Here is a 13295-nt window from a genome sequence, read left to right on the forward strand (position 1 = left end):
AGTGATCATTTGCATACTAATTGGTATCATTATGTGTATTCAAATTTACCTTAGCATTTTAACTGAACCTTTCCGAATACCATGCAAAATTCATTGCTCCAGAGGACAGAAAGATAAATGTTTTTCTCTTCATTGGGAAGGGCTACTTCTTTTAGATATAAATGTTAGGCGACCAAGTGAATCTTTTTCCATTTGCAATGCTGTATCTCGTCAGATTTTAGTGACCTTGAAGACACATATTAGTGCAATAGCCCATTAAATTGCCTCCACTCTTGAATTCTAGTAAGGAGATATTCCTCAGAATCCATTGAGACTTAATAATCTGTGACTTCGTATATCTTAATTTTTTTATAGCACCAAGTCAACCCCCCGGAAACATCATATGGAATTCATCGGACTCCAAAATTATCCTGAATTGGGATCAAGTGAAGGCCCTAGATAATGAGTCGGAAGTAAAAGGATACAAAGTGGGTAATTTCTTTTTTGCAGAGGCTCCTAATCCTGCTGTTAGTGAGAACAGTCTCTTCACACAAAGTCATATGTACTATGTTCTCACTTTCCCTGATGATGCCTCACAGCCTCTCTAGGAATCTCTGTCCCCAGAGTGGTTTGCTCTGAGTTTTATAAATGGTCCGTGGCCACAGGCCAGAGTTAGAGATTGCCTAATCTGATTCTTTGGACTCAGGCAGAGTCTTTCAGAAATGGTTGAAGAACCTATAGGTGTGTCTTCAAAAACTCAGGAAAAACCTCATCTGTAACATTTCTCCTGTCAGCTTTGTTTTGTTCCTGTCCTGGTTGTCTTTTTTTTTTTTTTTTTTTTTTTTTTTTATCAACAGTATTATGAATGGTTAATCATTTTTGTTCCTGTTCCTATAATTAGGGAGATTTATAGAGAGAAAAACAAACCAGGGAGTTTTTAGACAATTCATTTGCCTGCTCCCGTAGTATTAGTCTGACTTTATTTAGCTAGAAAAGAAAGAGTGTTTAGCCTTGGTGCCACAATTAACAGGAATTGTTACTGTCTTGTTTTGTGTTACTTTTAAGCAATGTGTGGGGCAATGCAATGCAGGCCAGACAAAACTGGCGTGCAAGCTGTGGTGTGTGGCATTTTTGCAGGAAGTGTTGAGAGTAGCATAGAGGCAGTGCTGTCGGGAGCTCATGAAAGGACATGGACCTGTTGGAAAGTAGTTGATCAAAGCACAGCTGGAATTAGGAGTGGATGTAGTTGGTGGTAGAACCTAGGGTAACATGAGTAGAGAAGAATTCAGGAAAATGCTCCCTGTCACGACTTCCTTTTCTTTCCTTCACATGGCACAGTGATTTGTATTATGCCAACAGAGCAATGTTGCCTAGAGACTCATCTGCAGAACTTTTCCTGTGTCCTTTTATAAGAGCAAACTCTTCTGGAAGGGTCTTCTAGCATAAATTAGGAGGCCCACATTTTGGTCCTCTATTAACTATGTGACTCGAAATCATTTAACGTCTTAGGGCTGCATTTTCTCTTTTATTAAAGGAGAAATTTCCTAGTATCTTCATTTTTCTCTGAACTTTTACTCTAGACATTTCAGTTGGGCCATGAAAAAGGAAAGAAGATAGGCAGCTCTCTGGGAAGGAGTGTTCCAAGCACAATGAACAAGATGTGCAAAGGTCCTGAGGTGGGCACATGCCAACGTGATGCAATAGGAAATATTGGAGACTGTGATGAATTAGAGATTTTCTCATTGTCCAGAAGAGGCAGTGGATTCTGGGCTCTAGCCTATTATTACCAAACAGTGTGGCAATATCTTCTATTTTGTTAGTAGAACCCAAAATTGTTTCATGTATAATTTGGGGGGGTTGGTAAATGTTGACATCTAACTCAAAATAAAATAAAATAGTAAGATGAAATAAACACTGTAAGAGCGAAACACTTAACATATGCAGGCCAAATGTGACCCATGGACTATCAGTTTTCTACTAATGAACCCCCTTGTTTTGCATTCATGAAGACAGAGACCAGAGTGGGGAAGCACTTTTCCCACACAGATGGTGGCCAAACTAGACTGAGTTAAGCATATAGGCTATTGACCCAGACCACCTACATTTGAATGCTAAATCTACCACTTACTGTTCATGGTACCCTGGGAAAATTGCATACTATCTTCAGGTCTCAGTGTCCTCATTTTTGAAATCAGAGTAATAACAATGCCTATCTCAAGAGGTAACCGTGTTACTACTTACAACATACAGTGTTCTCTGGCCTCATTGAAGATGTCAGACAGATCCCTCCAAAGCCACAGTGAAGTTGCCCAGGGCCAGGTATCACATAACATGGTAGAAGGTGGTGACAGATCTCTCGTTGCTTGTGAGGACATCTCCAGGCTCCAAGTATATGTCTGTGTCAGTGAGGTGGGGAGTGGTTCTCCGCCAGATTCTATAGATTATGTTTTGAATCAAAGCATAAGCCAAAATAACACAGTTAGGCTCTCTGATACCAATCACTGCCTCATCTTTCTCTCTGCTACAGTGGTCTCGAAAACCAGACCACTTGTGTGTGGTTGTAGCCAAAGAGTGGAAACAGCCATACAACATAAAAACACCTGAATGTCGTTTGTTGTAGTATACAGGGAAATGGTTTGGGACGTCCAGTGAAGAACAAGGAGCAGAGAAAATGCACTTTGAGGGATAGGGGAAGGATGTAGCTGAGAGTCGTATTGTTAGTCTTGATTATGGGAGCATCTCAGTGATTTAAAAATATCCATGGACCACAGCTGCAAGAACACAGGCACAGAACTGTGCACTAAGGCCATCCCTGAAGGGTCACTGAAGTCCAGGTCACAAGGCACACCTTTGGGAGGCGGTAATTTCACTTTCTTTTTGAGTACTGATGGTCTGGACACTTCATATATTGATCTACATTTAATAAGAAAATCAGAGATCCATTGGCTCCAGTTCAGTGGCTCCTACTGATTCTTGGGGAAAAACTCATCATCTTTGATAAATTAGGACACATCTCCACTTTGATGTTTCACCCAGACATTGAGAAATAGACTATAACTGAAATAATGTCAGGTTGTCTAATGTGATAAGAACAAAGTTTAAATTACTCTTACTTTTCACGTAAAAGAAGAACATAGAGTGTTGAAGCACAAAGTAAGCATTCAATAATGTTTGCTACTGTTATCATTACTCCCATGAATCCACTCTTTCTGCTTTTCTTCTGCGCTGGGTTATATGAAATGCAAGCACAGCCTTCAAGTCAATCAGCCGAACCAAGTGTTTGGTGTAAATAAAGGTTTTACAGGCTCTTATTTAGGTTCCAATGCAGTTCCTAATATTACAAGACTGATAAGCAGTGCTGATAGCAAGGCTGCTTTTTCCTGGAAGTGTTTCTTTTGGATTTATATTTGAAACCAGTTGAAGTCTCTGTGCTCTGGCAAGGACCAGAGGTAAATCAAAGAAGCAATTTATTCCTCAAAGCCAGATGTGCCCTTGCATCCCATCAGCCAGCCCGTGTTCCTGAAGGGCCGTGATGAGACGCTTTGACACTCCTGAATGTGCCTGAGGATTTATTTGAGCCTGATCATTAGCGAGGGGATGCTGAGTTTGATACAACTGATGTTCCGGAGAAGGAAGGGGACACTTATGAATCTTTCCACCTTAAGGAAATTGTGTTTTCCACCATGTATTAGAGAGATATAAATTAAGGTGATGAAATGCCAGGGAACAAATGGGATCTATACCATTTTAAGGGAATTTCATGAATTTTACTTGTGTTTGCTTTTTATTGCAGTAGTAGAGTGGCCTTATGTCCCTAACTTCAGCAGGTCAGAATTTTGAAATGTGAGCAAATCTTATGGTTCTCAAAGTGTGGTTCCTGAACCAGAGGCAGTGGCATTATTTGGGAAAATGCAAATTTTCAAGTCCAACGTCAGACCTACTAAATCATAAACTCTGGGGTGGGGTCTAGTGACCTGGGTTTTAACAAGCCCTCTAGGCAATTCTGATGCACACTCAGGCTTGAGGACCCCTGAGCGAATGCAAGATTTACAGCCACATTAACATCACATCAAACTCATTTTAAGTACCGCAGCCTGGCCCCTACCTCTGTAGCATTACCTCTGGAGTGGAGCCATAGCAGGCTTCTCCTGGGCCTCCTCACTTCTGCCAATTTGAGCTGGATAACTTTCAGCGTGGGGACTGTCCTCTGCATTCATTGCAGGCTGTTTTGCAGCATCCCTGGGCTCCACCCAATAAACAGTAGCACCTGTGGTGACAACCACAAATGTCTGCAGACATCACCAAATGCCCCCTGGGGGAGAGGAGCAAAATTGTTCCTTCAGCCCTCCCACCCTGTTGAGAACCCCTGAGCGTCAGTATTTCTCATGTTCCCCGAGTGTTTCTACCACACATCCAAGACTGAGGACCACTGATCTCACCCAACCCTATGTTTCTTAACTACCAGCAGAAACTGAAGGTACTGGATGGTAGTGATTTAAGAGTACGGGTTAGGAATTCTCACTAGCTCTGTGACATCTTCCGGCCTCAGGCTCCTCATCTTTGGCAAGGACTAATAATGCCTGTCTTGTCAGATTGCTGTGACAGTTAAACATGGTGATGTCAATAAGGGACCTAGGTCACAATAAACATCAGAAAGTATTTATGGGATAGTTATCAGCACAGTCTTTATATCCAAAACAGTAGATGCACTTGTCCAGGCTTTTAGATTTTGTTTCTGATCATAGCTGATGGCAGTCAGAGTAGGAAATACCAGGCAGGCAGGTGGATGTGTTTTCGGGAGACCTAGTTGGGTACCTTGTCAAATGAGCCACCAACCCAGACCCAGACCCAGGGGAGGCCAAGAAGGGAAGCATGCATGAATAGGACCGGTGAAGCTATAGACACTTCTGGAGTGACAGTGACTGCCACATAATACCCTGTTTTCCACAGAGCTCAAAAAGGGGTCTCAGTGCAAGGAAAAGGGGGTTCCCGCCCTTGCCTTTTGGAAATCTCTCCCTGTGCTGAAATGTGCTTTCTCCAAAGGATTCATGGTGATAATAACGTATGATGCCTTCCTTGTGCTTCTCACCTTTGCCACGTGTGTTTTTTATCTCTTGTTCCCTTTAAGTCTTCTTAAATACTATGTCTTACATGCTTCATTTGAGCCAAGTCCTTCACTTACAGTCAGTCCTTTTGCAACCTTGAAAACACCCCAGAAAGGTGGGTGTCATTGTTTCCGTTTTACAGATGAGGAAAATGAAGCCCAGAGAGGTAGGTAGTGAGGACTTTGGTCCTCTTTCTAGTGGCCAAGTTGATTCCGACGCCAGAGCCCCTCATGTATAACTGAGCTCTGTACATCCTCCAAGACTTATTCATCTTCCAGGTGTATTATCTGAGCCTTCCAGAGGTTATGTGAGGCCACATGGCATGGTGGGTGACTCATGCTAACCCCATCCCCATGCTGCAGTGTCCTGTAAACGCTTTCCTCATCATGAAATGGTGGCTGCAGACGTGCCCCCAGGTATAAATGAGCCTCCCAAGTGTGTGCGGGCAGTCTGACAACCTCCGTGTTCCCACATTTCGCTGGTGCCCAGAGGTGAGAACGAATGAATGCTCCATCTTTGGGGCTTTTGTGAGGACAGCAGGTGACACCTGTTCTTTCTGCATTGGCAGGTCTTGTACAGATGGAACAGACAAAGCAGCACATCTGTCATTGAGACAAATAAAACATCAGTGGAGCTCTCTTTGCCTTTTGATGAAGATTATATAATAGAAATTAAGCCATTCAGTGATGGAGGAGATGGCAGCCCCAGTGAACAAATTCGAATTCCAAAGATATCAAGTAAGAGTGTGTTTTTCCTCCCTTGCCCCTCCCTGCTGTAGCTCCTAAGCCTTGCCAGTGAGTCCGGGCTCAGACAAAGTGAAGCCCACAAAGAAAGTCTTCTCCAAAAATGGGCAGTGCCGTCCCCTTCCATCAGACAAGTGATGTTCACTGATCATAGGCGGTTTCACACAAAAAGACGATGTGACCAGTTTTGACTGATTTTATCAGTTGCTAATCAAAAAATCAGATTTAAGCAGCCCCAAATCCATCACACAGGTTTTCCCGTGTGGACCTGTGTGGTGTGCATCTACAACAACAGCGAAATTGCAGCTTAGAAAGTTAAAAGCATGAGTCACTCAGGAGGAATAAACAAAGGGGTCTTTAAAGTGCTGTAGCAATTTGTCTTTAGCAGGATCATGTAACTCAATGTCTGTGGCTGAAAATCTTTTGAACTTGGCACTATTTTGAATGTGTGTATATAACGTGTACATAAACACGCATGTCCATGTATATAGCAAAGATTATCTCTGTTGACAAAGATTGTTGAATAATATGTAAGAATGTTCTTTTTTGAGCAAATATATTCAATCCTGTTTTTTAAGCACTATGTTTGCAGATATCTCAGCAGCATATTATTTTTTATTGTTGTATGATTTCATTTATTAAAAAAAAATAGAAAAGGCAAATCCATAGACACAGAAGTCAGATTAGTGACTGGTAGAGGCTGGCCAGTGGTGTGAATTGCAGCTTAATGGGTACTGGGTTTCCAGTTGTGGTGATGAAAAAGTCCTTGACCTAGATAGTGGTGCTGGTTGAACAACATTGGGGTATACTTCATGCCCCTGACTCGTTCACTGTAAAATAGTTACAGCGGTAACTTTTATAACACATATGTTTTACCACAATAAAAAAAAATTGCAGTTAGAAGTCTTAGTGTAGATTTTCATTGGCTTTTGGATTTAACTGCCTGGAGATAAGGGGTTCAATGTAGGCTGGAAATATAAATTTTCAAGCCATCAGTGGCAACATAATATTTTAAATCATGGACAAAATTCTCAACATAGCGTCCTGAGTTTCAGCCCCTCTGCTAGGTATCCATCACATTATTTTTCAGATGAGGAAAGGGTCTAGTGTGTGATAGCAACTTATAGGAAGGCACTCACTAAGCAATTTTCACTGCATCTATAAAATTTGGATGCTTCCCATCAGAAAAGAAAATGTTCATTGGTCATTTAACCCTTCTCCTGAATAAGCATTTGCTAAGCATTGGACAAATACAACAAGACTTCATAGGGACCCTGAAGCTGTATCAAACTATGCTCCCAACTCAGGATGATTTGCCAATTTCCAGATAAAGTTTATGTTTACTGCACCCTTTTTTCAGGTGGACACTAAAGGCATTTTTATCTTAAAAAAAAACAAAAACAACCTGGGGAGAATTGGATTCTATATCTCACTAAAGCAAGGGCTCTAAATTCTGTTGAAAGGAACCAAATTTGTGGAACCTGAGATGTGGAAGTAATCACCAGGCCACAAAAACCTGAGATTGGGGTTTGTTTGGGGGTCAGTTCATCTCACTTTGTTAAAATCTCACTTCATACTTTCTTATCATTATAAGGATTTTCATTGTTGTTCTGTTGTTGTTGTTTAGACCAGTGATTCTTGGTTTAATTCATTACAAAAACGTATCTTAAGCAATTATATTGATATAATTGATATTAGATAATAAGGATGTGACTGTGAAAAAAAGAAAAAAACAAGTTCTCTTCCTCAAAAGATTGTCCATTTTGTTGGTCAAAGACCTTACAATTTTGGAGGAGCCTCAAACAACAGCTGGTAGTCTGTTAACTATGAAAACTGGAAGACCTGTAAGAAAAGGTTTTATGTAAAAGGATTGAGATTATTCTGGGGGAAAAGGGAGGTATATTTAGACAGATGTGGATTTGAATCCCAATTCAGCTATTTACTAACTCACTGATCTTAGACAAGTTTTCTTACTTCTCTGGATCCTAATTTCCTCATCTGTGAAAGAGTGTCACAATACCAGATGTGCTTAAGGTTTTTGTAGGAATTAAGTGTCACAGTGCCCTGTGCCCAGCACAAAGGTAGAATTCAAAAGGGAGTAGCAACTTTTATTTTGCTGCATCACTGATGTAATAGTTATTAGCAATGTTATTAGTAATATTGAAGTTTCTTCTTACGTTAGATGTGGACATCCTCATGAAACGCTTTCACAGAGGTCCGGAGATGTCCCATAAGGTGCTCTTAGGTTCCTAGGTAGGTAGTCATAGAACTGACATTAAAAAGTCATTAAGAGGGGCACCTGGGTGTCTCAGTCGGTTAAGCATCCTACTCTTGGTTTCTGCTCTGGTCATGATCTCACACTTCATGAGTTCAAGCCCTACATCGGGTTCTGCGCTGACAGCACAGAGCCTGCTTGGGATATTCTCTCTCTCTCTCTCTCTCTCTCTCTCTCTCTCTCTCTCTCTCCCCCCTGTCTCTCTGCCCTTCCCATACTCTCTCTCCTTCCCTCTCTCTCTCAAAATAAATAAACTTAAAAAAAAAAACTAAAATAAAATAAAAAATAAAAAATCACTAGGAAATTGTTATTTCTGGTAGAATCTAGCCATTTCTACTGTTTCGAAAAGTGCTGTGGCCTTGCTTTCCATTGTATCCCGGGCAAGGCGATACTGAATGAAATTATTCTGTCTTTCCAGATGCCTATGCAAGAGGAGCCGGGCCTTCTACTTCGAATGCATGCACACTGTCAGCCATCAGTACGATCGTGATTTCCCTCACAGCTAGGTCCAGTTTATGACAAAAGTTATCTAAAGGACTTGCTATTTATAATATAAGCAACATTTAGCTAGTTGTTTTGAAGACACCCAGTACTAAGTAATATTGTTGTTCAAGTACATCTTATTACTGGAAAAAAAAATGTTTTTTGCTTCTTTAGGAATGGCATTATACAGTACTTCCTCAAAGCAAACCTAGCTTTGTCTGAAGTTTCTTTGGAAACTCTGCAATGCACTGAAGACATCTGTAATATGATGTTACCAAAGCAGTTTACATATGTCCTTATATGCATATTTTTTATTATATATTTAGTGTTTTATAGAATTTTTTAAAGTTAACATGAAATGTAGATATTAATTTTTTCCTCTGCTGTAAAATGCTATGGGCAACACAATCATACAATTATTATTTGAAAATATTTCCTTTAAAGAAAAAGTTTGAAACTCATATTGATAAATAAATTATAAACTGTACAGTTTTACAAGGATTCAGTGGCAGAACAGCTGAAGATTTGGTCTGGAACTTAAGGCTGCGATGTGTAAATGACTCTTTGGATAGTTAACGCATTGAATCAAGTCCTTTTTGACATGTACAATATGTTTTCCCACCCTCTTGTGAATTTTGTTGTTCAACACAACTTGAGATGGTTTCAGGAATGGTTGTGAACTAGAAACCTAAACTAACTGCCCAAGAGTTACCTTGTGCAATATTCCCATCCCTGAATTTAGCATTGTACAGTAAGACTTTCTTTTCACTCAGCTAAGTTAGCATTGTGTCTGTAGTAGCATTATCTTAGACATTAAATTTGAAGTTACCTATCCAGTAGTAACATAGACCAAAAGTTACTATAGTCAACCAACTCTTTCAAAGGATAAAAGATAATTTTATTATCTTTAACTGTATCTGTCTTGAATGTACATTTTTAAAAAAGGTAATTCTCTGTTGTTGGAGTCATAATTTCTTTATATATGTGTATCTCTTTAATAATAGAGCCCTTCTTTTGAATCAAAATCATGTATGGAGTTTGGCACATTTCTCCTATTTCAGCAGATAGTTGCTGCGAAGAAATTTTTCACGACACTACAAAAGATCTTTAGTATAACTGTATGTTATCTTGATGATTATCCTGTTTTGCAGTAAGTAGCTTAGTTGCTTTATAAGCTTTACCTTCCAAGTCTTAAAATCACATATTGGGAAATTACAATATAAAAAAACACATATTCTTATGAAAAGAACTATTTGTTATAATGGGGGAGGTTTTGTAAGCAGCTGACACTTGTGGAACAGTGCATATAAAAGGCAATGAAATTTTCTATAAAAATTTTCACATGTGAACACTCTGCCACCTTTTATTCTTTCTTGAGAGCTCAAATTTGCCTGTAATTTGTCATTTTTTGCTTACAAATAATATAAGTTAAATTTTCAACCTTCTCACTCTATTTATCCAACAAGGTCCTGTCCTAATCAGGATTCCACTTGTGTAAAAAATAGGGTGGTAACCAGAAAAAAAAATTATTGTCAGTATTTCAAGCTGTGTTTCTTTCTTAGTTTGATATGGTTACTTCTATGTTAAAATAAAACAAAACTTAAAATCACACACACAAAAAAATCAACAAAACAATAAAATGAATGAAAAAAAAATGATACCCCAGGTAGTTCCCGACCCCAGTGTAAATGATATTTACCAGTGATCTAGCATATGTAATCTTTTTTTAAAGGTATTGTTAATAAATATTCTGTCATTTGTAAAGATACTTGTCTTTTGGGAGCATTTTTCCTGCCTGCCTGTCAGGGAATTTGTTAGCTCACCCTTGTGCTAGTTATAATTTGACATGACAGAGGGACTCCAAAGTCTCTGGCCATGATCCAAAGTTAGGTGACTCAGAGTATCCCTTTGGAATTGACAACCCCGAAGACACCATTTCAAATCCTCTTTGCAAGCAGAGAGGGTCAGAATCCACAAATAAATGTCCTGAAGATCAAACTTGAATATTTCCTCTTGATTACCTAAGTCTTTTGCATATTTAACCTATGGATATCTGTTGTTTTAAGCTTTCCTCAACCCCATAGCCAAAAGGATAAAATCTAAACTTGATCGTTTAAGGCCCTTAATCTAATAACAACTTAACTTTGTACCCAGCTACACTGAGCCCTCACTGGCCCCTGAACACTGCTTGCTTTTGGTCTCACCTCTGTGCCTTTTGATGTATGGCTGACCCCTCCTGACATGCCCTCCCCACCCTTATTTCTCACCCAATTCCTGACTGTCCTAGGGTAGCTCCAGCCCCAGGCGTCTGCGAAGTCTTCCCACACCTCAGCCCTTTAGGATGTCCTTCCTCTGGGTTAGCTACAATCCCTGTCAATACCACTCATTTAGTAATTAATCAGGTACTACTTTTGGAAATCTCTTGTACTGTTATCTTGCATTTTAAGTTAACTCCTGTATTGTTACTTAATTTTCCTTGTACTTATGCCTTGTCTTCCCAGCTAGATTGTAAGCTCCTTGAGGGCAGGGACTTTGGTCTTATCTTCCATGTACTCTCCATAGTGCCTAGCACAGTGCCTTGCAATAAATAATCATTGATTAATTGAAGGGGTCTTTGAAGTAGCATTTTGCATCAGTTGCCCGCCTATGTACCCTAGTGACCCAAACAGAGAAGACCGTGTCACTATTTTTGTTAGGTGCTGAAAAGCATTAGAAGGCCTGGCTTCAAACTTTATGCTTTGAAAAAGTCCTGTTATCTCTCCGCTTCATCGTCTGGTAAATGAGGACCTGGATTAACTGAGTCCAACTGAGCTGAAGGTATTTTAGGAAGCGCTTCATAGACACCTTCACCCACACGTGTCTGATTTCTTTGGCTTCTGTGTTTGTTGTTGCAGGTTGGGTTCACTGTTTGCAAGCAACAGAAAACCACTCTGGCTAAATTGAACAAACAAAAAGGAATGACACCGATTAGGTCACATGAGCCAAGAAAAGGCTGAATGACCAAACCTTGATGAGAATAAGAACCAGGCTATGCTAAGAACCAGACCACAGCAACTCTGAAAAGTCTATTCCAAGTGCTTTTTTGGGAATAAATTGGATTTGTTTATGAGTTTGATACTACTCTGTTCTATATGCAAATTCCTAGAAGAGTCTGATCTGTCCATTTTGTGTCCCATAGCCAAAGCACCTTGATCACACCAAACCTGCACTCATAGCAAAGTAATAGCTTACTAAAGAAAAATTGAGATGATGTTTCCACAAGATGGGATGATAGATACTGGGAAGATCTAAGCAACACACTTTCTATGCTTAGCTATCCGAGGGGACTTCCCTGGACCCTAGTCCCAAATAATATTCTCAGATGGAGTGTATTACTACTTGAGACAGTGACTCTGAAGCAAGAGCACTAGAAGGGGCCTATTTGCTTTGGTTGTTTAACCTTTACAAGTGCTTACTTTTACCCTTACTCTTACCTTCTTTTTGTGTGTGCAATCTACCTGTGATTTAACTGTGTAAAAGAAAACTCTCTTTGGCCAGATAATTGGGTTCTCTCAATGTTCCTGAATTTTTATAGAGCTCCCACACCCTATGTACAAAACAGCATCTTTGCATGGAGGCAGAAGACATGAATGATAAATTTCATTTCTCAGGTGAGCTCAGAATTCTTTCAGCCTGTGGGATGGGGGCTACTATAAGCTTTCTTTCTGAAGACAGAATGACTGAGTTTTTCCTACCATCAGATTTTTGGTTATTTACATCCGAGAAGCAATGTTCAATCCTGATTAAACTTTTCCAGTTCTTTCTCGCCACCCTGACCTTGTTGCAAAGTATGCTCAAAGAACATTGAATGTTGAGTGTTGAATTATAAAAAGTACATAAATAGTACATAATTACCTACGAAAATGTCATGTAATTTTTAAAGTAATTTAATGTAATGCAATCAACCACCAGGTGATTTTTGTGCACTGTATTGGATTATCCATGCCACTATTCTCCTCCATTAACCCAGATAATGAAGAATTGACTGTATTTTCCTGTTGTTACAACTAAAACAGTTCTCTATCCAACCACGGTGATTGGAGGAGCAAGCCTTTTCAAATCAAAGACTTACAGTCGGTTTCTAGGCACACCCAAAATTACTCCATCACAAAATGAAAGACATCGGGCCTGACACAGGCAGCTTAATACAGTATATAAGAATACAGATTCTGGAGTCTGACCTCCTGGAATTCATTCTGACAATTGCTATTTATCATATAGTATAAGGTTTGTAAAGTCCTAAATGCACAGCTCTCTAAACATTAGCAACTATTTTATAGATCAGTTATTGTTCATTTTCTCAAGTGACTAAGATAGTCATAAAAACCAGACAAAAAATATACAGGCTTCCCATAGAGAAAATGTGTTGAGCTCAACATACATGTCCATTATCATCTTGTATTTAAATATTTTCACATCTTGGGGCGCCTGGGTGGCTCAGTTGGTTAAGCGTCCAACTTGAGCTCAGGTCATGATCTCACGGTTTGTGAGTTCAAGCCCCGTATCGGGCTCTGTGCTGACAGCTCAGAGCCTGGAGCCTGCTTCAGATTCTGTGTGTGTGTGTCTCTCTCTCTCTGCCTCTCCCCCACTCATTCTGTCTCTATCTCTCATAAATAAATAAACTTAAAAAATTTTATTCAGCATTTTCATGCCTTAAAAATATAAATATTA

The 13295-nt window shown here is 39.7% G+C and overlaps 1 protein-coding gene across 9 annotated transcripts in view; it reads left to right on the forward strand.

The window, feature by feature from the left end:
* Window positions 1-11192, forward strand: part of CNTN4 (contactin 4) — an 893585-nt gene extending 882393 nt beyond the window's left edge. For all 9 annotated transcript variants that reach the window (XM_042929999.1, XM_042929997.1, XM_042929996.1 and 6 more), the window contains 3 exons: window positions 355-467; window positions 5653-5821; window positions 8521-11192. In XM_042929999.1, coding sequence (XP_042785933.1) covers window positions 355-467; window positions 5653-5821; window positions 8521-8621 — 383 coding nt within the window. In that variant the 3' untranslated portion in view covers window positions 8622-11192. The remainder of the gene's footprint in view (window positions 1-354; window positions 468-5652; window positions 5822-8520) is intronic.
* Window positions 11193-13295: the final 2103 nt, after the last annotated feature.

Source organism: Panthera leo, chromosome A2 (genome assembly GCF_018350215.1).
Source record: "Panthera leo isolate Ple1 chromosome A2, P.leo_Ple1_pat1.1, whole genome shotgun sequence".
NCBI lineage: Eukaryota > Metazoa > Chordata > Mammalia > Carnivora > Felidae > Panthera > Panthera leo.